We start from the raw sequence: 26,560 nt of genomic DNA, 5'->3' as shown, positions 1-26,560 counted from the left end.
TCGGCGCTCTCTCGGGGTGTAGGGAAGGGTCGAGCGGCGATGGCGTGGTTGTCTGGGCCCTGCTGAGCCGGGCTCGGCTCTGCGCTCGTTCCCCGTTCCCCCTGCCGCGCGGGTTGGGTTCGCCCTGCGCGCTGGTAGCGCCCGCAGCTGTCGCCGCCCGGAGGTGGCGGGGCGGCCGCGGCGATGATGAAGGGGGCGCTGGGCAGCCCGGTGGCCGCCGCCATGCAGGAGAGCTTCGGCTGCGCCGTCGCCAACCGTTTCCACCAGCTGCTGGACGATGAGTCCGACCCCTTCGACGTCCTGCGCGAGGCCGAGCGCCGCCAGCAGCAGCGTAGGAAGCGCGATGAGGCGGCGGCCGCCGCTGGCGGCAGGAAACCCGGCCCCGGCCAGAGACCCGGCCCCGCCGCCGGCAAGAGGGAGTCCCAGAAAGAGCGCAAGGTCCTGCAGCCCGAGAGCCCCGCGGCGCCCGGAGCCCCGCCGCAGCCAGGTACGGAGAGCGGAGCGGCCCGCGTACACCGCGGCCGGCGGGAGGCAGTTGAGCTCTTCCCTGGGGGGGCGGAAAGTACTGGGGCCGGCTGGGCGGCGGGCCAGGACGCGCGAGCTGCGTGGGCGGGCGGGCGGAGCGGCGGGTTCCTGCTGCTCAGGGCTGGGGCTGGCAGCGGCTACCGCCTGGCCCTGTGCTGGGCAGCGTCTAGCTGAACGCGGGGAGTCTCTCTGAGAGTAGCTGTGAGCCTGGGGTGCTGCCCTGGCCGGGAGAGGGTGGGAAGCGCTTGGCCATTGACTTTCTGAGAATGGTTCAACGCGTTGCCGGGTTCAGCGACTGCAGGTAGGCAGGAGTCCGCGTCCTCCCGTTCCGCACGCGGGCTAAGCGACTGGGCCCATGTCGCCTAGTGAGTCTGGCGAGCTGCCTACAACACACTGCCTGACTTCCAGCCCTGCCTGACCCGAACCACAGGACTGGCTTCTCCCTCCCTCGCTGTCTCTTATCTTCCCCAGGCTTTTCTTCTCCAATCACCTCTTGATGAATGAGATCTAAAGAACTTGGGATCAGCTGGTTCTGACTTTAAAGAGGTTACATTTAAGTCTAAATACATGATGAAATGATTATCTTGTTTCAGCATTAAAACAATGAGGTTGGAAATGAAGTTATACCATTGTTCAGCAGTAGGTGAACCAGCTAGGGCTAAAATCTGTGTACAATTGCGTTTATACTTTTAATGTTTTTATTTTCATGTTCTGAACATGAAAATTGTGTAGACAGCAGCTAATCAGATGCACAGACTAAACTGTGGTGGTATGACTTTAACCCTTTATATTTTATAAGTAAGTCCACTCTTTGTTGAAGGCTAGAGTGCTCAGTCTCTAAGGTGCCACAAGTACTCCTTTTCTTTTTGTGAATACAGACTAACACGGCTGCTACTCTGAAATCTGGTAGAAATTCAGTGAAACTACTCTCATAGCACTGAAAATAAAATAAGTAGAGGTAAAACTGTTTCAAGTTTATGAGCCAAAATAATTTAGGAGAATAGTGACATTGAGATTGAGCATTCATTTTGGTTGTCTTTACTTTTTAGCATTTTGGAGGTAAGCCTGGATGATGATGAAACACAGCTCAAGTGATTTAAGGATCTAATTTAATAAAAAAATCAGAAACTACTGATGTCTATAAAGTGATTTAGAAGACTAGGGCTAGTGTTACTAAACAACGAAGTTGACCACAAGCATTTGTGGATCCTATAATCAGACTGCAGATATATAACATCAGTTGAATGTGAACAGCTTAATGGAGCCAGGATGTCACTTCTGTTTTTAAGTCCAGTGTTGCAGAATTCCTGCCAGAACAGTGTGCATCTGAAAGTTCACTATTCTTTTATATATAGGTTCTTATACTGCTTTCAGTACTTTAGTACCTGAGCACTTTACGTATGGAACAACTTTAGATACAGGCTTACCATGGCTGTGGTTTGTTTCCAGTACAAAGTGAGCTGTGCAAATGTAAATATTGTATGTCTGGTTCTAGATATTGCAATGGATTCTTTGTATTTTGGAGCACTGTAGTAGTTGATTGAGGGGTTGGTAAACTGAACACCGTGGGGTGGTTCTGTGTGGTGTTTGTCTTCTCAGTGTTTCAGCATGTGTTTTGGCCAGTGTTTAGTATTATGCAGTTTCCCCACATTTCTTTGAAGCTCCCAAGATTGTCCTTTTGGAGCATCAACACCTGAGGTGCTAGAGAGCTGACTCAGACTTTTCAAGAGCACAGCAGCACCTGCTTTGTGAAATCAGATCTGTTTATTTCATGCCTGCATTGGTGCTGTAGCATAATTCGAGTCAAGGATAAACAACAAAATCCCTCTTTTCAGTTGTTTTCTTTTCAAGTATGACATCAAATGAGGAAGGAAAGCCATTCTGCAACATCAAACCCTGTCTGTGGTGGAACAGTGTTGAAGACCCATGACCATGTTTGTTGCACTGTCTGCCTTGAAATTGACCAAAATGCTCTGGGGGCCAATGTCCCCTTGAGCACCAATGAAGCATCAGTAGAACCTCAGAGAGATTACAGTGAGAATGGCACCAAGATGGCTTTGACTACTTTGAAGGATAATCCCTTGAAGCTAAAACTTTGAGTTGGTCAAGACTGCTGAGTGCTAAGATTTGGTACGAGAGCTGCTTAAACAGGGCAGGCCCAACTCTTCTCTATTAAATCTGGCAGGGCAGCGTTTCTATCAAAGTAGCTGGTAATGTCATCTTCAAAGCTGAAGGCCCTACCAGGCATTTGTGGTCATTGGTACTGCTCTTCAGGTCACAGGATGAGACCATCTCTTCCAAAGAGGGAGGAGTTACTGAGGAGTGGCTAGCAACACCCCACTGCTCGATATCTGCCTCGTAGCCTCTAGACTCTCTCCCACAGTCATTCATGTACAAGTAACAGAAGGGGATGCCTGTTCACGACTAGTCCTGTGCAAGGTTGCCATGAAGCTAATAGTTAGGGCCCTACCAAAATCAGGGTCAATTTTGGTCCATTTCACAGCCCGAGGGTTTTAAAAATTAGTCAATTTAACGTTTTCAGATGTTTTCATCTGAAATTTCATGATGATGTAACCGGGGGATCCTGACCCAAAAGTAAGTAGTGGGGTGGGGGGTTACAAAGCTGTTGTAGGGGCCATGCAGGATTACCACCATCGCTTCTGCACTGCCTTCAGAGCTGCACTCTGAAATCAGCAGCCATGGAGCATCCTGCAGCCGGAAGAGGCTCGTGGAGGTGGGTCTGATCTCCCCCATGCAGCTGGGGGTGCCTACCATGCAGGGGTCCAGCTACTAATCCTGGCTGGGCTGGAGAGAGATGGGACTTCCTCTTTCCACTGTGCTTCCTGCAGCTGAAGGAGGTTCTCAGAGGTGGGTCTGATCTTCCCTAAGTTGCTGGGAAAGCCCCAGCTGTGGGCTCCTAGTTGCTAGTCTCAGCCAGGCTTTCCTCTTCCCCTGCATGGCCAATCTTGGGGCAGGGAGGGAGATCATACCCAACTTTGGGTGCCTCTCTTCGCTGCAGGTAGCTCTGCTGCTGTTGCCTTCAGAGTCCAGGTCTGAAGGCAGCACAGCCGCTGAGCTTCTTGCAGCCAGGGGAGGTACCTGGAGTTGGGTATGATCTCCCCACTGAGCCTGACTATGCGGGGGAAGAGGAAGTCCCATGCCTCCCCAGTCTGCAGACTACCAGCTGGAACCCAGCAAACAGTAGGAGCCCTTGATGGGGTGCCCCTGGCTCTCCACTGGCTAGATTTCACGGTGTAGATTTGATTTTCCCAGTTTGTGATTTTCACAGCTGTGAATTTGGTAGGGCCCTACTAATAGTACAGTTTTTCTCGCACCCTGCAGCCTAACATTGCACCCTGGGATTTGGTGCTCGTGGTACAGGAAGCTCCATGTTAGACATCAGCCTCTTGCACCAGAGATTATGGTGCAGACTGTGCTTTGCAAGGCATTATTAGTGCTCCAAGTCTTTATTACTTAAACTCTTTACAGATTTTTGGGTGAGACTGAGGGTTGAAGATCAGAGGGCTGCTATTTGAGCTCAGATGAGCCAGAGCCATAGACCAGAAGGGACCAGCAGATAATCTAGTCTGACTTCCACAGACCATCAGCACCTGCACACTAGAACAACAAATGAAATTAGACCAAGATACTACAGCCCACAGGAGACTAGACTGTTACATGCCACAGGAGGTGCACCAGTGTCTGAGGCCACAGCAGTGATTCCAAATATATCCACTGTTGAGGACCTCCACAGAGGATGATCATACGTTTCCTACTTTCCTTTATTTTTGGAGGGCAGGGGAGGAGAATCTTATAACCTCCATGATTGAGAGGACTCAGTGCCAGGACCATCCTGTTTGAGGCAGATGAGCTTTTTATCTCCTGCTGTACTCCAGTCACCTTAGATGCATGGGTCCTGATCAACAATCAGTGGGACGTGATCAGGTTTTCAGAAGCCTGTCAAAGTATCTTTTCTCCCTACTTTGCCCCTGAATGCTCTCTGCTGCCTCAACATCCAGAAGACCTGTTGCCAGAAAGCCAATCTTTTTCTGGCAGACAGCCATCAAGCCCTGCCACCAGACAAAAGAGGAAAAAGGCAGCAGGGGGTGTGTGATTAGTTGTTCCAGATATTTCCTGCTAATCAAAATGACAAAAGATCTCTGGCCCACCCTAGATTTCAGGGAACTAAATCAGTATGTTGTCAAAGAGAAGTTGAAGATGGTCACTCTGAGAGTGGCCATGCCTCTTCTATGCAAAAGCAAGGCAGCTGACAATTAAGTCCAAGTGCTCTGGACTTAATTTCAGTGCTCAGGAAGTATTTCTGTGCGCATATATACAGCCATAATCTGATTTGCACTTGAGGAACATTGCTACCAGTTTTGTGACTTGTCTTCTGGGAGGGTGTTGGCTTCATATGCTTTCATGAAAGGCCACAACTACCATCAAGCATATCTGCATAGGCAGGAAGGGCATATGGTATCTTAATTGAACAATTGACTGATAAAGGACACTACTCTGAAGAGTTTTCGATGACTGATCTATATCAACATCGGGGTGTTCCTAACCTTAGGGTTCATGATAAACTACAAAAAGTCTAAAATTGTCCCTAAAAAGCAATTAGAATTCTTAGGAGCCTTTCCTGGATGCGGTTTGACTGAAAGCATCCTGCTGGACCCAGTACAGGATCCAGAGCATCACCAATCTGGCAGAAAAAAATACGCAAGAGCTTGTTAAACTCCTTGCAGGCTGAATTTGTCAAAACTGTAGAGTTCTCTAATGATCCCCACATGTGTTGAAGGGTACAGCTTTATTTTAAAGATAAGTGAGGTGCTTTCTTGAATTGTCTTGTAATAGACTTCAAGGGACTTGTTACTAGACTCTTTGGAAATTAAAAGCTTAAGTACTTGAACAGCCAAGACTGATTCTGGTATTAGAGTTAAAGTACAATTGTGCAATTTTCATTATAGTAGCTTGGTCTAAGTTATTTCGTTATGGGTTACTTTGACTAGAAAAAAATTGCTAGTTAAGAGCTGTTCCTTGCAACATGTAAAACCTGAATATAAACATTCAGCATTTTTCAGAAAGATTTGAATTTCACTCGTTTAGACATTCTGTGACTTCAGATCTTCAACTAGTAATACTGTCCCTCTGTCAGGCTCTGCTCAATAGTTCTATGTAATATTATTCAATATAATGTTTTTGTGTGGTTTGAATGGAGGTTTTGTTGTATTTGCATATTACTGTTAATCATCTGCCTTTTTTTCTTTGTCTTGACTGGTTCTCAACTTTTATTCCTAAGCGAGTATCCACTTAATCATGGAGCTCATCTGAAAGTGAGCAGTTTGTCAAGCAAATGGAAGTCATAAGTCCAGTTGTCTGTTAGGTGTTGGCCTTGCACAGCTCAATATTAAATCTTTTTGAATCCAGAATACGCTCTCCCTAGGCTTTGTTGTTAATTAGATGAGACAGTAATAATAAGAGCAGTACCATTGTCGTATTTAATTGACCTTACCTTTTTTTAAAATAGACCTCTATTCTTCAGACTACCAAGGTTCTGGTGCTTCCTTGCTCTTTCAGAATAGTGGTGGATGTTTACTGTTTGCAAATGCCTTGTTCTTTGGTCTTTGAGCTGCTTTTGTGTGTGGTAGGGTAAGGGGAGGGGTATGGAATGTAGGTATTATAGCTTTTGTAATTGTCTCCTTGATGTTAGTTCAACTCACCCATTCTTAAAACAGTCATCAAATTGCATTTGCCAGCTCTTTATTGAAAGGGCCCAGTGAAATGCAGAGCTTGCATTTTCTACAGTCCAGGCAAATAAAAGTTGCTGATCCTGCAGTAATAAAAAGCTTTGTTCAGTTTGTCTCTAAGCCTATTATGAACATTTTAGGTGATTTGTTTCCCATCTTTAGCATGTACATTTTGGAGATGGTGTAGTTTGGACATCATCCCTGATTGCTAAAAGATTAATTGTATTATCATCCACCATTTTAGTGGATAGTAAGACACTGAATGTTTTGAAGAATCCTATATCATGATGATAGCTGTGAAAACCACAGTGTCTCTCTTCTTTTAATGACTAACTTCAGTATAATTATTCCAGATATATGGGCATGAGGCTGTACAGGGGGAACCTGCTGCTGTAGGTGATTCTGTTACAAAATGCTGGCATATTGAAAGCACAAGATCACAAGGTGGAAGTCTATCTCCATTTAGTTCATTGTGTTTATATTGTATGAAATAGATATAAAAAATGGTGTTTTTATGCACTTTCCTAGTCTTTTGAAGGGAAAAATGAAAAGCAAATTCTGTTGGTTACAACCGTACTTCTCCCTGAGTCATTAATGAATCAATTTCCTGTATGGTGCCATATCTTATGTCCGTGACCTTTTGAATTATAGAGCACCATCTCCCATTCCCAATTCTAGTCAATTAGGACAGTAACCTTGTTTTGAAGTTTAAATTCATTGTATTTTGAGGTCTCCCAAAACTTTCAATTTTGTGTGCCACAATTTTTATATTGAAAATAAACAGCACTCAAGACTTGGGGGGTAAGGAGGGAGAGGTATGATAGCTGGATGTTTTGGCAACTGTGTAGGGAATATTTGGATGGGAAGGGGTTGGGACACCTATTAAGTGTGGATGTTGGTTTTGTGTTTTGATAACCACAAGGCATTTAAGGCTTTAGTCAGTGTGTTTTTAATTCCTTTTTTTTTTTTTTTTTTTACAGCAACTAGCTGCCCCACTACTCATTCTCAGTATCTGTTACTACATGCAAGAGCAGTGAAGTATGTTAGCTTGACGTAGCTTTTTCCACTGCTGACTATTTTTGAAGAAAAGTGTTGACAGTCTTATCATTAGGCTTCAATGTCAGTAGCCCAGTGGGATGAATGGGTCAGCTGACCCCATTCATGGCTAGTTGTTTTGATCTGCCTGCATACTCATGCAAATATCACAATATCAGTTAACATTTTGACAGCTAACCTTCATAACACAAAGCTAGAGACTTTTTCTTAGTTGTGCTAAGTTTTTAACTGTTTAAGAATCTGTTTTCATTTTTGTGGCAAATTGAGCTATATGGGCAGGACAATTTATATGGTCATAATCATGTATATGGGGCCCTGTGTTAATTTTGATGATGGAATTGCTCTGTTAGATGGGATGTAATAGTGTGGCTCTGATCACTTGTCTTATGTAATGTTAGCAACCAATTTGGACTAGATTATGGATGTTAACCTCAGCTTCTGGTCACATTTAAACATTATTAAATATATTCTGCATATCTATGTTTTCCTCTTTGGTTTCAAATCAGTAGTGTTCTTCACTTACTGTTTTAAATAAGGTTGTATATAATTTGTTGGCTGCACTTCAGTAATGGGCAGAATGATTTATATACAGTTTTTAAATTGCTTTAGTTTCCAGTTCTGTAGGAACGATACTACATAAAATGTTTGCTCTAAGGCTAACCTGTTTGGAGTTTTCAATTTAAGCTGGGATAGTAATTTTCAGTGTAGTGACCTGCATTATATTTCCTTTATGGAAGGTTGAGTGAACTCTCAAAATCCCATAAATTTCTGTGGCATACATTAGCTGCCCAAAAGTGAGAAAGTGGAAGTTAGTGAGGGATATGTGAATAGCTTAAATAAGCCACAATTGATGAAGATGTTGCCTGTGGAACTTGAATTCAGGCCCCTCCTGTACATGTGTTGTGAAAGTCCTGAATTACATGATCATATATGACCTTTTCCACAGGTCCTCTGCCTCATTCATTGATTCATCCCCAGTTGTTGTTTAACACTTGTCATGCAAACCCTACACTTAACCCATTATTTTCTGTGTGTTTCTATAGTGCCCTTGTGACCAGGGTCCTGGCGGTGGCCACACTGAGGTTACTCAATTAGGGCAAACCCCAAAGAATGGGGCAGACAATCCTCAAAGCTGGTGGATATTCCAATACTTGGCTTGATAAATCTAGCACAAAACAACAGCTTCTATAATACCTTACTGATTACCCAGAAATAAAAACACAGTTCCCTTAGAGCAGTCCAGCCTTTGGGCTCCCTCCCAGGCAGCCAAGTCAAATATGAAAGTTCTACCAATCCTAAAGGATTGGACACATTACTTTCCAAGTTAACGAATACTCCAGATCTTACCCAAATACATGCTTACAGCCAATTCTTCTTAACTAAACTAAAATTTATTTAAAAAGAAGAGTGAGTGAGTATTTCTTAAAAGATCAATATAAATGCAGACATGAGTACAGTTCTGATATCGGTTTCATGGTAGAGATGGTGAGCTTTGTAGTTGCAAAGAGTTTTCAGAATTAGTCCATAGGTCATAGTTCAGTGTTCATATTCACTGCTATCCAGGTGGGACTGAAGATCTCAGTCTTATGGACTCAAGCTTCCCCTGCATAAAGCATCAAGATCTGAGATCAAAGGATCAGGTCCGAAGAGTCTTTTATATAGTTTTCTAGCAGCCTCTTGAACAATAGGCTTTTGCAGTAACCTTCTGTTTCCTAAACATCACTGGTAATGAATAACATGGTTAACATAAGGTAATTATTCATTAAGCAGTTCATATACAGTTTATCACAAACTTCAGACAGACACATAGACTGACATTTTCACCCAAGATTCATCTAAACATTAATATTCCCTTTTGATTTCTGAGTCAATAGCTATAGTAATAGACAGGAACTGTCTGTTTACATGGCTAACATCTAACAAGATATAAGTAAACACATACATTAGTATCACCTCTAATTCTCAAACAGTACAGGTTTGAATTTCAAAGTTCTAGCAGATTTAACATGGAATGGCCCTAATTACCATTTACATACTCTTCTAACATGTCTCTAAAGGTTGAACCTGGGTCAATTAGCCTGTGAGCCGCTTAACCCTTTCTGGCCATGTGTCACAGCTCTCCCCATGGTATCTGAATACTTCATAAAGATTAATGAATTCATCCTCACGACATCCAGGTTAGATTCAGTGGTTGTATTAGTTCCCTCATCTATAAAATGTGGATACTGAAACAAAGAGGCCAAAATTGCCAAGTGACCACTAATTTTGGAGGCTCAACTTGAAACACCTATGCTCTGATTTGTTTTAATATTACTTAGGGTTTTTATAGCTCTTCATATATCCAGAACTCATCTTCCATTGACTTCAGTTGCATTTGTGTGTTCAACACATCTGTGTATCTGGGCCTTCAGTCACGTTTTGGGCACTCAAAAAAGACACCACTAGTGGCTAACTGTAAAAAGTTTGGTTGAAGTGACTTGCCCGTTAACTCATTGGAATTCAGTGGCAGAGGCAGGGATAGAAATCATTTCTCCAAGGTGGCATTAACTACAAGGCCATCCTTTCGCTTTCTGTGATCGCCTGCCTCATTCACTACACACCTTCAAACTTCTGCCACAATTAAGGCAGTGATCCTATATACAACAGCTTTATTCATTTCTAGAGCGTCATGCATTCTGCACTGAGTAAGGTAGGGGTCCTATGAGAAAAATAGTATGGGATCATGTAATTTAAAGACTGTATCGTGGTGCATACATAAAAGGAGAGCAAATTATGATTGCTTGGGCAACCTCAGTTCTGCCATTTCCTGAGTGCTTGGCTTTGCAACCTTTACATACTGTCATGTAATTTCCTAATTTAGAAAACAAAAATCAGTTTTTGTTTAATCGTATGGCATCATAATCACACCCACATGTTTCATCAGCAGGTTAGGTCCATTACACAGACTTCTTCCATTTAAACTAACGGAGTAACTGATAGCAGTATAATTAGAGTAAAGATGGGTGAGGTAATATCTTTTATTGGACCAACTGCTGTTGGCATGAGAGAGAAGCTTTCACATAGTTTCCGCTTCAGCTCTGTGTAAGCTCGAAAGCTTGTCTTTCACACCAGTAGCTGTTGGTCCAATAAAAGATACCTCACCCATCTTGTCTCTCTAATATCCTGGGACGAACATGTCAACAACAACACTGCATACAGCAGTAGTAATTGTCACTCTCTATGGACCACCACTAGAAAGGGATGACACTTTGTCAGTGGTTTTCACATCTGTTTACTGATTGTAGAGGAATGTAGACACTGAGGACTCCTGGGTTCAATTGCAGGTTGTGGCAGAATATGTTCTAAGGCGTATAAATCTGCCTGTTTTTTGTCCCCCTGTGTTCCTATTTACATCCAGCTCCCTGACTCCTGTTCCCCATCCTCTGGCTCCTGCAGCAGCCTTGCTCCCCCTCTGCCCATTCCTCATCCCTCTGTGTTCCAGTCGCTCTGTTCTGCCATTTTGCTGTCTGGGTGCCCACAAAAGGAGATATAGTTCCTTTAATATTTTTTTTAACATAAGCAAAATGAGGTATTTTCCCTAATCTTGTTTTCTGAAATGGCTGCACTATGTTAGCCAAAACACTTCAGAATTTTCAGCCTGGGGCAGATGCCTGGCATGGTAATTTCAACCTGAATGGCTAAAGTTTGGACTTATAAGCAACAGAAAATATGGTCTTTTATCGTAAGAAGTGTTAGGCAACCTTAACCACAGCTTGGCCAACAAATACCAGCTTGGCCTATACTAACTTGGTAGGAGTGCAAAATTAGAGGACTGTATGGTGGCATAGTCCTCTCTTTTGAGCCTGTAGACCGGTAATTGCAACTAAATCTATTAATGCTGCTTATGCTTAGACTCTTCACAATTTTTTTGTGTGCAGGTCAGAAGCGAGCTCCTAAAAGGGGAGAACAACAAGGATGGAATGATAACAGGGGAACGGAGGTAAAACAAGACAAAGCTGAATGGAGACCATCTTTTAGGGAATACCGTCCCTATGAAAAGGAGAGACAAGTGGAGTTCACAGTAGAAAAGTATGTATTTCTAAGAAGATGCAAGGTGGCCCTCAATGAAGGGTTTGGTGTCCAGAGAGGCTTTTATGGAGTACTATTTAGTTAGCACCTAGTAGTAGTGTGGTAGCCCAGTTTTGGCTGTATAAAGACTGATATGACAAAGAATCTATCGGTTCTCCAGTAAATTATCCTGTATTTATACAGTAGTCAGAATGTTGTACGGGTCTGGTGTCTTCATGTCTGTTACATTTCTAATGGAATAATACAAGCTTTTTTGGTCATTAAACAATTGGTTTAAAAGTCTGGTTTCAGTGTCTGCCATATAGTACTTAATATTTCATGACTTCAGCATGAGAGTATTAACATCACCAACCAGATTTTAAGTAATTGTACATCTAGGTCCCATAGACTCTGAAGCAAAATGAGACCAAATTCCGTTAAGCCTTAAATTCTGTGGCAATGCTCACTTATTGTATCTCCATGAAATACCTCTGCCCTAATGCATACAACTAGCTCGTAGCTAAAAATAATAGATGTACAACTCGTCAATGCTTGTTGTCAGCAATGGCTGTGTTTGTGTGTGGTGGTTTGTACTAGAACTCCTCTTATAGTCCTGGTATACACCCTGCTACATGCAAATCTAACATATGAGGGCAGTAATAGTGCCTAATAATTAGAAAAAAGCAAACAATACAGTCACTATTACTGACATAAGGATAAAAGAATGCGGACCTTAAACTCTGCTCACATTTAGCTTCTGTCTGTTTTTAATCCTGACAAAGAGCACCAGTCTGGGCATAAGATCAGTGTAGTGTAAGATGTGATCTAAAAACTTCTAGAAATAGTGAGTATAATTGATTGATTGATTTTTTTTTTTTTTTTTTTGATTATCACAACTACACTAAAGCATCCCTATGACACCAGATTTTCCCCTATTAACTTTTATGTAGAAGTAGTCTGACTAGAAATCTTCCTTGTCTTTCAGGCCAGTTGACAGATTTGACCGGGAAAGACCAATGAGAGGTCGTGGGGGAGGAAGAGGTGGAATGCGAAGCCGAGGAAGAGGTGGTGGGATGAACAGAAGTCTTAATGGCTATGACCAAAGAGGGAAACGGGAATTTGAAAGACAGAGTGGGAGTGATAAAATGTAAGTGCTTTGTGTATATACTGCTCTCATCTAATATATTGGTAAGAAACACACACCTCAAACATTTCAATATCTTTTTGAAGGGTTGGAGTGGGAAAGGAATATATTCAACAATTTAATACTGCTTTTGGTTTGGTACATCAATGAGGGAGGAATTTCTTAATTTGAAGAATACTGTTTCTGTCTCTAGAGGAATCAGAACAGAAGACAAAAGGGGTGGAAGTGGAGCTCGGAACTGGGGAACAGTTAAAGATGATCTGAGGTATATGCAAATTTGTGCCCATTCTAGTTTATAATAATTTCTGTAAAGTAATAGGCTTGGTCACAGTTGCCTTTATTTCAAGCTTTATCCATTCACCATGTCTTTAACTGTTATGGCCCCTTTGCTCATGCTTACTGAGTAGATCGTAGCCTGAAGGAGATTCTTCATTTATTGCAGGCTTCCAAGTATCTATTTGCCTAAGGTCAAGTCATCTTTTGTCTAGAGTGAAATACTTCGCTTTCCTATTTTAGTAAATGGTGGGCTTGGGCACTGTGACTGGCCTGTGTAAATTTTAAAGAGAATTCTACAATGCTAACAAGTATCTAGGTCTTAAAAATTGTTCTGTACTCTTTATCTGGTTCTGTTTGAAATTGCCTTGAACTAGAAACAGGACCAGAAGCTGCCTTTTCTACCCCTTGACACAGTTAGAGGTGTGTTGCTATTTCAACTAAATATTATTCTGGTAACTACATAAGACAGCTTTCCTCCAAGGGGACATAGCAGGACTAAGTTGCTTGTCTGGGTCCTCCTGAACTGGCTTACCGTGGGGAGAAGGGAGGCAAAACTTCTAATTTATAGCAGTCTCTGTATGGCCATTAAATTATATTCTTACTCATTGCGTTGTCTAAATAAAGTGCTACGTCTTCATATATAAACACCTTAATAGCTCACAAATGCATATTTTTATAATTTGAACTTAAAATAAGTTTTTCAAGGGTTAAAAATGGGAGATAGAGTAGAGTTAGTTGTAATTTACAATAAATCAGTTGGGTAATCTTAAAGTCTTAAGGTAAAACTTTCAATAGAAATTGGTCCAATAAAAGATATTACCTCACTTACCTTGTGTGTCTCTCAAAAGTATGTAGGTCATCTGGGCATTCCAAGTGCTGTTGAAAGTCAATAAAAATGAATTAAAAATGAAACTAGATATATGAAATGGTATAGAAAAGGTCAGTTGGGTATTTCGAGATTACCTTTTCTCATAAAACAAGGGAACACCTATTGAAACTTAAAAATCAAATTTAAAGCTTATTAGGGCATACTACATATTACACAGCACACAACTAACTTGTGGAAATCGGGGCCGCAAGATGGTGAGGCAGATATATATGATTCTAGAAAATTCATGTAAACGCATTAGGTCTGATTTTCTCGTTTCGAGAACATGCACACTTCTGGCTTTCACATATTTGTGGATACCACTTCCTCCAGCGAAGGATTTCCAGTGCTTCCCACTGTATAATCTTGTATTACTAGCACACTAAACTAGTCTCATTTAATGGTTTTTTGTGGTTTTTGGGTGATCAGTAGATGGGGAATTCTTATGATCACAGAAAAGTTCTGATCTAGACAATTCCAGAAAGGGTACTATCTTCAGTTGGTCGTGAAATATGCACATTTACAAAGAATGGGGTCTATTGATCTGTAAGCTTTCAGATGACCTAGATATGTGGTGGCTTTTCTATTTTTGCAGTGAGATGGAACAGACTGCTCCAGTGGAAGATACTGCAGAAACAGAGGATCACCAAGGGGCACCTGAAGGAGAACCTCTGACCAAGTACAGTCTGCCTTGAATATCTTAATTCTAAAATGCAAACGAAATAACTGGCCAGTGCCAATGTTCTTGATTTCGTATAGGGAGACGTTCCAAGACCATGCCTTTCAATGTGTCTGTAAAGCACTTAGCAGACATTTGGCACCATATATGTTTTAAAATGGAAATATATACCTACAGAAAAGTTTGTTTCCTAGCAAAATGGGGCTCCAATCCCAGCTGAGGCCTTCAGATGCTATAATACATACATACTAATTCTAAGTAGTGGCACTATTGACCTGTTTAAAAAAGAAACAAAACCCTCTAGCTCAGTAACTTAGATGATAAATTTCTGTAACATATAAACTTGTATTTAAGTAAGAGAGAGAGTGCTCTCTAAGTTACTCTTAAACCCTACTAGGAATATAACTGATATAACGTGTTCTAGTTCCCAGTTTATTTTTAGAAATATTACAACAGACATCTTGTAAAGCAACCCCTCTTGTGGAACCACATAGTGATGATATGATTGAAATACAGTAACAGAAAATTCCCTTATGAATTAGTCAATCAAAGGTGTCTCCTATACAACAGGAACTTCTCCCTTGAGATTCATATGGGGCCAAGAGTGGGTCTTCCTCCTCCAAACCCAATTTTAAAAAAATGACTGCTTGGAAAGAGAGTTGCATTGTTCCTTAAAACTAAGGTAAATTGAGATGGATGTTTGCATCCTGATATTCAGTCATTGGTTCTGATCAGTGTCCAAATGTGAAAATTAATTTTGCTTCAAAAGATCTTAATTATCAAGTTAAAATTAGATCAACTCAACTGTTTTTAGATATCTCCAACTTGAACACTACCAACACAAATAACTTGTAGTGAAGGGGTGGTGACATCAAAGTAAGGAGTAACATTTCAGCCAACATTCCTTTACGTTTGAAGTTGGGAAGAATCTAACTGATTGTGTTTGGGTAAGCCATTAGACAAAAGTTGAAGGCATCTAGCTATTGCCAGCCACTTCACTATGATTTTATGTACATTCATGTTTAAAGTTGGAGATATTTTAAAAGATTCTAAGTTGACCTAATTTTTCAACTATGCAATTAACATATTTGGGTTACTCAATGGTTTAAAGTAACTGGTGGCAAGGAGAGTCTCTTGAACAAACTTGAATTAAGAATGTTAAGTTTCCAGAAACTTAGTTTTCAGCAGACTTAAATCATGTGGGCAGTGAAGGTAGTCTGCATAGAACTTAATTCTTATGTATGCACTGTACCACTTTAACAGAGCTAAATAAAAATAGCAGTTAAGCCTTTTTACTTGAGTGTCCTGGGTCATATTTCAGAGTCTCACATAATTTTCCTCTTCATGGTAGTTGAAATTAAAATCAAATCCAGCTGTCCTAGCTCTTTCTTTGTAAGTACATGTGTTCTAACCTCAGTTCTCTATTGAACATAGAGACATGAAAAGTACACCCAACTGTAGTGGGCAAATCCAGTTGGCTTTTAATTATGAAACTATTAAATGTGTGAGCTTATAACTCTGTTGCTATTTCAGACTCTTCTCTGCAGAGTCAATCTGTATTTACTTACCCTGCTAAGGCTTTCCTTGCAGACAGGAAGGCTAGAAACTTTCCTCCTCAAAGAGTTTAGATGTAGGAGAAGTCCACAGCAATCTGGAAGATAGCTGTATATGCAAATGTTCTGTGAAAGGCACACTTTCGTATGGTATCTTACTTCAATGTAAATGACTCTCATCCTGAGAATTCTCAAAGTTGTGTTCAAACTAAATACGTATTAAATATAGGGGCCTCATTGTGGCTACCTCTGGTGGAAGATAACAGCACAATGAGCCCACACTTTAGAAGAGCAAGTAATGCCATAACTAATAGAGGCAGAATATGTAATTAGGGATTGAATTTATTCAGAACATCTGCTAACACCTACACTCTTGCACAAAGTCAGACTGGGACAGTGTCTTTATTTATGACCTTTGCTGTTCAGAAGCAGGAGTTAGTTGAATAGAATAAAGAAAAGGAGGACTTGTAGCACCTTAGAGACTAACATATTTATTTGAGCAGAAGCTTTCGTGAGCTACAGCTCACTTCATCGGATGCATTCAGTGGAAAATACAGTGGGGAGGTTAATACACAGAGAACATGAAACAATGGGTGTTACCATACACACTGTAACGAGAGTGATCAGGTAAGGTGAGCTATTCCCGGCGGGGGCGGGAGAGACCTTTTGTAGTGATAATCAAGGTGGGTCATTTCCAGCAGTTGACAAGAACGTCTGAGTCCGATTAAATGAGCTGTAGCTCACGAAAGCTTATGCTCAAATAAATTTGTTAGTCTCTAAGGTGCCACAAGTACTCCTTTTTCTTTTTGCGGATACAGACTAACACGGCTGCTACTCTGAAACCTAGTTTTAGTCTGTTTAAAATGACTTGAGTTGTTTTGGGACTCCTGTGTGTCTCATGCTCCCCGTTCTCTTGGAGGTAGTGCAGTAGCAACAGAGGCCTCCTGGATAGGCAACTCAACTCAACTCAACAGGGGCCCCAAAATAGCTTTAACCTTCCCAGACATAAATAGGTAATTTTGGCTTCTTGAGTTCAGTGATTCCAGCTGCCTTTTAATGACCACATGCAGTCAGGCACTCAGTTTCAAGTGTCATCTGAAAGCTCTATTTAGTCATTGCTTCCCTTCTCAGTTTATTAGAACTGATCCTTTTAGGAAAAAGACCCCAGAAATTGGGTATAGCATTTGTGATGCTGAAGAACTATTGTTACTTTCCTGGTCTTGCATTTAATAACCTGGGAGGCTTTTAACAGTATTGCACTGCAAGCCTGTATATAACTTTTCTGCCATTATCACTAGATCCTTGTCCATGTTACTGTTCTTCAGCTTTCATTTTTATGCTGATGCCAGGCAGCATAGTTTATCTTCTATTTATCGAAGTGTGACCTTATCTTAGTTCTATTTGCCCGTATTTTTGAATTGTCTAGGTTCTTTTCTAGCTTCTTTTTGTTTGCAGCCTCTCCTAACATAGTGTGCACACTAATAAGCTATAGGCATGCTGTAGTATGAACATGTTCCAGGATGTCATTAATATATTAAACTATAAAGATAGTCGCATTTTTACAATTACCTGGAAGACTTCTATGGGGCTTGTCTGCACACTTGGTTTAGGAACTTGTTAAAGCATTTTTTTGAGTAGTAGATAGTAGTAATTACAGATATTTCTCTATTTTCTTATTTTACCTCTTATTGAGATTAGACTTATTTCCTTGATCTGCTACTTACTCTTGGTATTAAATCTGTCCTTTTTCAGTTCTCTGGCACCTAATAAATTCACAATTGTTTACCACTAGTGGTTCTACATTTCCTTCTGATCATTCTTTCTTCAGGAAACCTTCAATTCCCATCATCTAGTTTGCTGATCTGTTTATCTAGCTACCATTTTAATAGCTCTATAAAGCTAATCTATAGGTTTAGCCAAATCCTCATTAGCATTTCATTCAATATATTTCTCAGTTTTGTTTGCTAAGCTGATAGTGTTGAATGTCTCACCTATCGGAGTTGTTGGTCTTCTGGAACCACTTATTAGCTTGATTAACCTTTTTTCTTAATCCTTTGGCTAATTGTCTTAATTTTAACCTTAATTTTGGCACTAAAATATATTGTTGTTGTGGTTTTCTGACACCCCCCCCCCCCATCAGCTAGTTACACAATGTAGGTTGAACCTTTTCAGTTGAAGGTAAAGTAAATAAAACTTTTGCTGTCACCAAACTAACCCATGTTTTTAGTGTTTACCATCTCTTAAGGTTTGTCTCTGGCTACTTTTATAACTGGTAATGTGCTATGAAGGCAGATATGTTTGTGATTCCGGCCGCACCCCCTTCTGTATACTACTGTTCATTCAAACAAAGCAATCTCTCTGCAACCAAGAGGAAAAGACACTTTAAACTAATGCTTAGTAAAGGGCTATATCCAAAAAAAAGAAAAGAGAAACTGAAGCAGAATTGGAAAGCAATGTGCAGCATTACTAAAAGTCTCTTAAATGTATACAAGGATACCAAACTAATGGAATTACAAACTTATTTTATTACAGTCCTGCCGTGAGGCCCCACTCCGGGACTCTGCAAGGTATTGTGCAAACATGTTGTAATGGTCAATCCCTGCACTCAGGAGCTTATAACTTCAGTTAATGAAAACATTCAACAGCTGGATAAAATAAATGGGTAGGAGTGGAGAGCAGGAGGATAAAGTAACAGTACGAACAACATCCTTTCAAGTAGACCTTCAGTGTGCACAATGTATATGGGGGTAGCCGTGTTAGTCTATATCCACAAAAACAACAAGGAGTCTGGTAGCACCTTAAAGACTAAGATTTATTTGAGCATAAGCTTTCATGGGTAAAAACCCCACTTCTTCAGATGCATGGAGTGAAAATTACAGATGCAGGCATAAATATACTGACACATGAAGAGAAGGGAGTTATCTCACAGGTGGAGAACCAGTGTTGACAGGGCCAATTCGATCAGGGTGGCTATAGTCCACTCCCAATAATAGATGATGAGGAGGTGTCAGTTCCAGGAGAGGCAAAGCTGCTTTTGTAATGAGCCAGCCACTCCCAGTCCCTATTCAAGCCCAGATTAATGGTTTTAAATTTGCAAATGAATATTAGTTCTGCTGTTTCTTTTTGAAGTCTGTTTCTGAAGTTTTTTTGTTCAAGTACAGCTACTTTTAAATCTGTTCTAGAATGTCCAGGAAGGTAGAAGTGTTCTCCTACTGGCTTTTGTATGTTACCATTCCTGATGTCCAATTTGTTTCCATTTATTCTTTTACATAGGGACTGTCCGGTTTGGCCAATGTACCTGGCAGAGGGGAAGTGCTGGCACATGATGGCATATATAACATTAGTAGACGTGCAGGTGAATGAGCCCCTGATGGTGTCGCTAGAGTAGATATGGGGACAGAGTAGGCAACAGGGTTTGCTACAGGGATTGGTTCCTGGGTTAGTGTTTCTGTGGTATGGTGTGTAGTTGCTGGTGTTAGTTTTCCAGGATAGGTTATAGATCCCTCCTTCTCCCAGACCTTGGGAGACAGGCCAGTCCTCGCTTACAGACAGCCCCCCAACCTGAAGCAAATACTCACCAGCAACTCCACACCACAGAAACACTAACCCAGGAACCAATCCCTGTAGCAAACCTCGTTGCCTACTCTGTCCCCGTATCTACTCTAGCTACACCATCAGAGGACCCAACCACATCAGCCACACCATCAGAGGCGCATTCATCTGCACGTCTACTAATGTTATATATGCCATCATGTGCCAGCTATGCCCCTCTGCCAGGTACATTGGCCAAACAGGACAGTCCCTACGTAAAAGAATAAATGGACACAAATTGGACATCAGGAATAGTAACATACAAAAAGAAGTGTTCTCCTACTGGCATCTTCCCGGACGTTCTAGATACATTGGCCAAACCGGGTCTATGCTTCAGGTGTATTTTCTTTAGTATTGAAGGTCTTCAAATACAATTCAGAGATGGCAGAGAATCTGAAGCATTCAGAATACTGTACTTAGCAAAGTAGTCTTACTTCAGGTTTTTTTGTTCTTCCTGGATGTCAAAGCTAATGGTTTTTACTTTACAACTATAAACCTTTAGAGTTGCTGAAGGGGAGCCAGTGGAAGAAGTAGCAGCTCAAGAAATGACGTTAGATGAGTGGAAAAATCTGCAGCAACAGAGTCGACCAAAGCCTGAATTCAACATCCGGAAGCCAGAATCCACTGTTCCTTCCAAAGCAGTGGTGATTCACAAGTCAAAGTATAGAGATGATGTAAGCATTGCTTTAGAATTCTCTAAATTCTGCTTTCTACCTGGAGATCCAGGGTTAGGACACTGTCTCCTATATTAAAACAGATTCTGAACAAACTGGAAATAAATATTCATATTTCAAGCTGCTGTAATAGTGTGCAAAAAAACCCATCAGATTCATTTTGTCCAGTCTCCAGGCATCCCTTTTGTATTATGAGCATGGAACGCTTGACCTATCAAGTTGTATTTAGTCCAAGTTAAGTTTCAGTTCTGCTTACTTTATGGCTTTTAGGAGATTGAAGTCTGTCTCCTTGCCTATGCCACCTCATGTACAATTTTGTTAACTGAATTGTAGGCACTAGTGAACACTAGTGAACTAAATGTTTTATATTTTAACTTTGAATCACATTTTGATACACCCAGTGTTTAGCTTACTTATCGCTTTACTAATGAATTTTTATCTGTGTATACTGGAAATTCAGTTTCCCAGCATCATCAGCATACCAAGTTGTCCTGAATCTGGTCACTATCACAACACAGTTATCGCTGAACCACTTGAGAACATCTGAACGATTTTTATGAGGACTCTGGTTCTGCTTCTTAAAGTGATCCAGGAGAGCGTGTTTTATTTTCCATAACTCTTTTTCTGCTCAGAGCCACTAAGCTGTTATAACTAAAGGTATAGGGTGAAATCTTGGGCCCCACTGTTGTCAGTGGAACCAGATTTCTACCATAGATTCTTGCCTACTTAGACTGTAAGCTTTTCAGGTAAGGGAAGTCGCTGTGTCTGTTCAGTATCTGGCATGATGGTGGGGGCTTGATCCTTGACTGGGACCCTTACACACTGAGAATCTGAATTAAAAAATTGGTTCAGCATATGTTGGTCATTGTTGGACTGTGATAATTTATTGGGCAGATTGTACTTAGTAGGCTGTTTACAATCCTACATTTGTGTTCCTTTAGCATGGCTTTAGACTTCCCCCAGTTACAAGCCTGCTGAGTTTAGGACCCGTCTTTCACAGGATCTGAAGAATGTGCCTTACATTTTATTTTACTCCTGAGTAGACTTTATGGCCAGCAGTGTAAAGGGGCCCTAGTATGGCAAGAAACGGGCCCTAGAGGAGTAGTGACTTGTCTGGTACAAATATTGCTTAACATGGGCAATCTATTAGACATCAGAATGGGTACATGGGGAATATGATTTGCTGTACCTTTGTAGCACTACCATGCACTACCAGTGTATTCGCAAAAAGCAAAGGAGTACTTGTGGCACCTTGGAGACTAACAAATTTATTTGAGCATAAGCTTTCATGAGCTACAGCTCACTTCATCAGATGGATTCAGTGGAAAATACAGTGGGGAGATTTATAGACATAGAGAACATGAAACAATGGGTGTTATCATCATACACACTGTAACGAGAGTGATCACTTAAGGTGAGTTATTACCAGCAGGATAGCAGGGGGGGGAAAACCTTTTGTAGTGATGATCAAGGTGGGCCATTTCCAGCAGTTGACAAGAATGTCTGAGGAACAGTGGTGGGTGAGGGGGGGAATAAACATGGGGAAATTGTAAAGGCTATTTTGGAAAATATTATTTTAGTATGCTAGCTATATTTAATGCTAAAAATTGTTGCCCGCTACAGTAACGCTAGAGCTATAACTATAGCAAGGACAATACTGGAATGGATCAGTGGTAGCAATTGAAAAGTAAATTTTAGTGTTCGACTCTTATTCCTTTCCAGACCTCCCCTAGAAGGTATCTCATGAGTAAATGCCTTGGGCCAGATTGTGTGGTCCCTCTGGAACTGTCGAGATCTTGCCACAGAGAATTTTCTGAGTGTGGGAGTTCTTTGGTGGTATAGAGCTAGCATAGCAGTTTCCTGTGTGCTTATGCTTAATTGCTCCCAAGCTAGTGTAGAGCTAGCCTGAAAATGGAGGAGCTGTCATAGTCTCCCTTCTTACCCCCACTGCCACACAAAACTTAAGGGCTCCTGGCTATCCAGGAAGTCTACTTTACTGGTGTGCTATTTGGTTTGTAATATAGTAACTTTTTTTTTTTTTTGAAGCTCTGAGCAGCATGCTAATTGCAGATAAATTCACTTTTAGATGTTAAAGGAGGATTTTGAGGATGACTCCCACATCTTCCGAAAAGCAGCTAATGATATAACTTCTCAGCTGGACATTAACTTTGGGAATCTTCCTCGTCCTGGGCGTGGAGCCAGAGGAACACGAGGAGGTCGTGGACGTGTCAAAAGAGTTGAAGATACTGGGCCTAGACCAGAAGTGGTGGTAATTTGATTTTGTGGCTATACATTTCTAAATGACATGAGAATTTGAGATTTTTTTTTTAATTTTTTTTTGCTGAGGACTTGTTAGTGTTTTGCTTACAATACTTTACCAGGCTTTCAGTCCATAGTATGTTGCTATATGTGATGAGATTTCAATTCAGATTGCAGATACCGTTTTTTATTTGTGAAGAGTTTATGTTCAAAGGTCAAAGTTCAGGTCACTCTTATGAGAGCTGGAAGGAGTAGTATAGGAGAAGTAACTTCCAGTTTCTGAAAAGAATTCTGATAAAATCAGGGAAATAACTCTGCACTTAAAATTACTAAAGGCTGTAGCCTTCAAGCAAAATTACTGTGTAATAAGATTCTAATACTTCCTCTAGCTACCAAGAGTGAAGTTAATAAATGTTGCATGTTTGACCCTGCAGGTTAAGACACAGGAGGTACAACCCTCTATTAAATAAATGACAAGTCAGATATGGTAAATTGTTTCAAAACAAACATAATATAACTATTAATGATCATAGTACCTGCCACTTTCCATTGAATCCCCTGATTTAACATACTCAAAACCATTCTCATACCAACTGTGAAAGAAGCCGTTCTATCTGCCAAGGGTTGCTACTGTTGAGGTATGAAAACCAGAACATGTGGGATGATCCTGAGCCCATAAAACTGGGCAGCTGGCAGTGTGTGCTGAGCAGCCATACAGATTTCCTGTGGGAGCTACCTCAAAAAAGGGACAGTCCTGGGGATACCTGGGCTGGTAGCAACCCTATACTGCTTGAAGGTGAACAAATATGGGGGATTGTTGTTGTGGGTGGGTTGGTTTTTTTTGGGGGGGGGTCTTTTTTTTTTTTTTTTTGTAAAATCCCCATAGTTCTTTCAGTTCAGCAAGGATAAAATACTTAGCCACATCTAAAGTTTGGAACTTTAAAAGGGACATGGAATTAATCCCTCTGGTGCTTTTGTTCGGTAAAGCTACATTCTGAAAATCTCTAGTAAATCAAGTGTGCATCACTGTAGCTTTTTGCACACAACTAAAAATTAACTCTTCAGTTTTTCAATGTTTAAAATAACTTCTCATTCACTTTGAATGGTGAACTGCTTCCTGTGTCTGTCTATAGATTTCCAGTAGCAAGAACCTGAAGTATCAGGAAAATGTCACTTCTCCTACAGTCACTATACCCATACCACAGTGACGGGTACAAGTCTAGTACCTGCGTAGAAATAGTGATGGATGCAAAACCGTTTAGAAATAAGCATTAAGTGCCTCTTAATGTAATTTAGCAAATAAATAAAATGGAACTAGTTCTGAGTTAGATTGGAGACTCCAGATGTGTCCCTGATATGTGTATTTTTCTAAACTTACTTCCCCCTTTTGCAGACACAAATCATTGCTCCAAATCCTGATGACCCTGAGGATTTTCCTGCTTTAGCCTGAAAGAACTGTCCTGAATGACAGCATCTCAAAGTAGCTGTGAAGAGACCAGTTTTATGTTGCTGTGGAAAAGGATCATCTGAGTCTGAAGGAAAAACGGATTTTTTTTTTCTTGTGTGAAATGATTGCACTTCTGTGGTAATGAGGGAAGGGGGCTCTGGAGATATCAGTGAACTGGGATCTTGCAACAGATTCCAGCACCTCCTATTGGGATAACTGTGTGAAGGCTTATGGTATTATACTCAAGGGATTTCAATAAAGTTCAACAGTACAGTGTTAAAAATGTGTATATAGAGATTATTTAGAATTTTCCATGAAAGCACAGTGAAATGTAAGCTGTACAACATGGTCTGCTATTGGAAATCTGTAGCAAACCCTTGTAGACACTTGAAAGCTGCTTTCCCTACTCCATTGAGTGAAATGTACCTTTGCATATTTTAAGCAGTTATACCGCAATTTTCATAAGTTGACAAATAAAGAAAACTGCTAATTGGTTTGGGTGTGAGGTGCTTATCACTCACTTCATTGTTCCTTGGTATTGGAGTAGCAAAGTGTGACTGCTTCTACTTCACTGTAGTCTGAATATCAATTTGCATTTCTCTTACAGCTCTACCTTGCTTGCTCCCCCAAAACCGTTTGCTGTTTTCAGTACGAAAACAATCTCGACAATGTAGGAGAGATTTAAATTTAAAACTTCTCTGTGGCACATTTACACTTCCAATTTTTTTAAATGTCCTCCTTTAGTAGAGAGTGAGAAATGGAAATCCTACTTGTGTACCGTAGAATAGCCAGGTCCTAACCACAACTTCTTGTATGTGGAAGAGCTGAATGTGAATTGAAATGTTTTCTGGTTCCATCCCTTGCTGTAGAAAACTCTGCTTTAAGAAGCAACTCCAGCTTTTGGCAGTTGCTCCCATTAAAGTAAATTCTAAGACTTTATAAGTTTACTGACTCATGTGGGTAGAGGAGGAGATTGGGCTTTGCTTTAATGCCAAGGATAAGAGATCTGACTGTGGCTGCCCAAGTTGGGTACTAAGTGATCCCTTCCTTTTTTTTTCCACACAACTATTGCAAAGACTTAAATATGAGCTGCAAGAGGAACATAAATTGTTAAAGCGGCATTGGAGCAGAGTAGGTGTTTGGACACTGATTGCAAGGGAAGGGAAGGAAATCGGAAGAGGGGCTCATTAGTGGCCAACAGGAGCAGCTGCCACCAGCCACCTCTGGTTGCTGCTTCTGAGGCACAGAGAAAAAGCCTTTGAATTCCTGCAGAGGCTGGGTTCCTTTCCTACCCACTCTTACTGCACGCTCATGCAATTTTCTTCCTTCGTGCTCCCCATTCCTTGCATGTCTAACAGCAACAGAACAAGGCAAGGCATGAAGTAAAATCTATCAGCATTTGAAGAGAGCAGGTAGCAGGGTGAGAATTCTCAAAAGCATAATTAGTGTGTACTTGTGGCAGAGTAAGAGCCAGGGAGGGATAGCTCAGTGGTTTGAGCATTGGCCTGCTAAACCCAGGGTTCTTGTTTCAGCAACGCTTTCCACTGGCAAAGCAAAGTCCTGATACTCGGGGCCCATTTATGTTGAGTTCAAAAGTTGAAAATCTTTTCTTCTGAGCTCTGAAACATCAGCAGAACTTTGCCTGAGACCAGACTTTCATACGCAGGCTGTAAACCACTGGAACACACAAGTTTGGGTGAAGAGTTGAGACTACTAGAAATAGAGCTGCAGAGCTGATCAGCACTGACTCCTGAGCCAGCTCCCACTCCTTCTCCAGTGGAAGGGGAACACTCGCTGCTCCACATGCCTAGGAAGGAGACTTTCCTCATCACATGCAACAGGTGTGAAAGGCTGACTGTCACTCCCTTCCCCACAAACAGATTGCTTCAGAGACTGAGGTGTTCTCTGCTGGAGGACTTGCAGCAGGGCTGAAAATCCAGTCTGTGGAGGAAGCCCACTGAGAGACCTGGGATCGCTTTCTGCTTCACTGGTGTGTTCCAATGGCAGCAGTGAAAGCTGTTTAACATCCTACAGTAATTTTATGCAGAGGTTTGGGCCAGAAAATGACACATTGTAAGCACCTAGAAGGAAGATTTTAAGCAGGCAGAATATATACCTAATAGGAACCTGATCATGAGACACAGAATAAAAACTGTTATAGAAATTACAGTGGGCATGCTAATGAGGACTCCCAGCTGAGACCTTGAATTTTCATCTCTTCTGACAGCAGCACTGCTCCATCTTGGGAATGGGTTCAGTATGGTGCATGGCAGATTCAACCTACTATATCAACCTCACTTTCCTTATAGCAGCTGAGTTTTTCTTTGAGGTCTACCATCAAACTTCTAATTATGTTGGAACCTGCTTAGCACATGCAAGCTCATGTAACCAAAACCCAAAGGGCTATGACTGTAATTTGGAATTATTTTTTTCACTATCTTTGAACAATTGCATTAGGTCTAAAATTATTTTTCTAAAGGTGCGATGGAATCATAGCCCTGAAAAATTAATGATTAATTCATTTAACTCCCACTTCCACAGTTCTGATACTGGAGAACAGTTATTTGTTTCTAGAGTCCTTCCTGCTGCCAGCATTGATTTAGTTTTTCAAAATTATTATATATATTTTTTCCTGTTTATGAACAGTGGCAAAGGGTCCAGAAACTACAAAATCCAACCCTCTTGACTTAATCA

The 26,560-nt window shown here is 41.1% G+C and overlaps 1 protein-coding gene across 2 annotated transcripts; it reads left to right on the top strand.

Annotated features, from left to right (window-relative positions):
• HABP4 (hyaluronan binding protein 4) lies at positions 1-24,685 on the top strand. Of its 2 annotated transcripts, XM_074953142.1 has the most exons (8): positions 1-487; positions 11,246-11,396; positions 12,361-12,522; positions 12,713-12,784; positions 14,259-14,342; positions 19,989-20,160; positions 22,247-22,429; positions 23,813-24,685. In XM_074953142.1, the coding sequence occupies exons 1-8, from the start codon at positions 184-186 to the stop codon at positions 23,867-23,869; spliced, it is 1,185 nt and encodes a 394-aa protein (XP_074809243.1). In that variant the 5' UTR covers positions 1-183; the 3' UTR covers positions 23,870-24,685. The 2 variants fall into 2 exon arrangements, with proteins under 2 accessions (XP_074809243.1, XP_074809244.1); XM_074953143.1 differs by lacking the exon at positions 12,713-12,784 and having other exon boundaries at positions 2-487; positions 23,813-24,684.
• Positions 24,686-26,560: the final 1,875 nt, after the last annotated feature.

The sequence above is a fragment of the Natator depressus genome, chromosome 5, assembly GCF_965152275.1.
Source record: "Natator depressus isolate rNatDep1 chromosome 5, rNatDep2.hap1, whole genome shotgun sequence".
Taxonomy (NCBI): domain Eukaryota; kingdom Metazoa; phylum Chordata; order Testudines; family Cheloniidae; genus Natator; species Natator depressus.
Note: the sequence above shows the minus strand (reverse complement) of the source record. Positions and strands in the feature narration are given on the sequence as shown.

What these genes read in the sequence shown, in the direction of transcription:
- HABP4 (XM_074953142.1), top strand. Translation starts at nt 184, where the DNA reads ATGATGAAGGGGGCGCTGGGCAGCCCGGTGGCCGCCGCCATGCAGGAG. An exon ending in CGGAGCCCCGCCGCAGCCAG is followed by an intron (nt 488 to 11,245) that starts GTACGGAGAGCG and finishes TTTTGTGTGCAG; the next exon opens with GTCAGAAGCGAGCTCCTAAA. An exon ending in GTGGAGTTCACAGTAGAAAA is followed by an intron (nt 11,397 to 12,360) that starts GTATGTATTTCT and finishes CTTGTCTTTCAG; the next exon opens with GCCAGTTGACAGATTTGACC.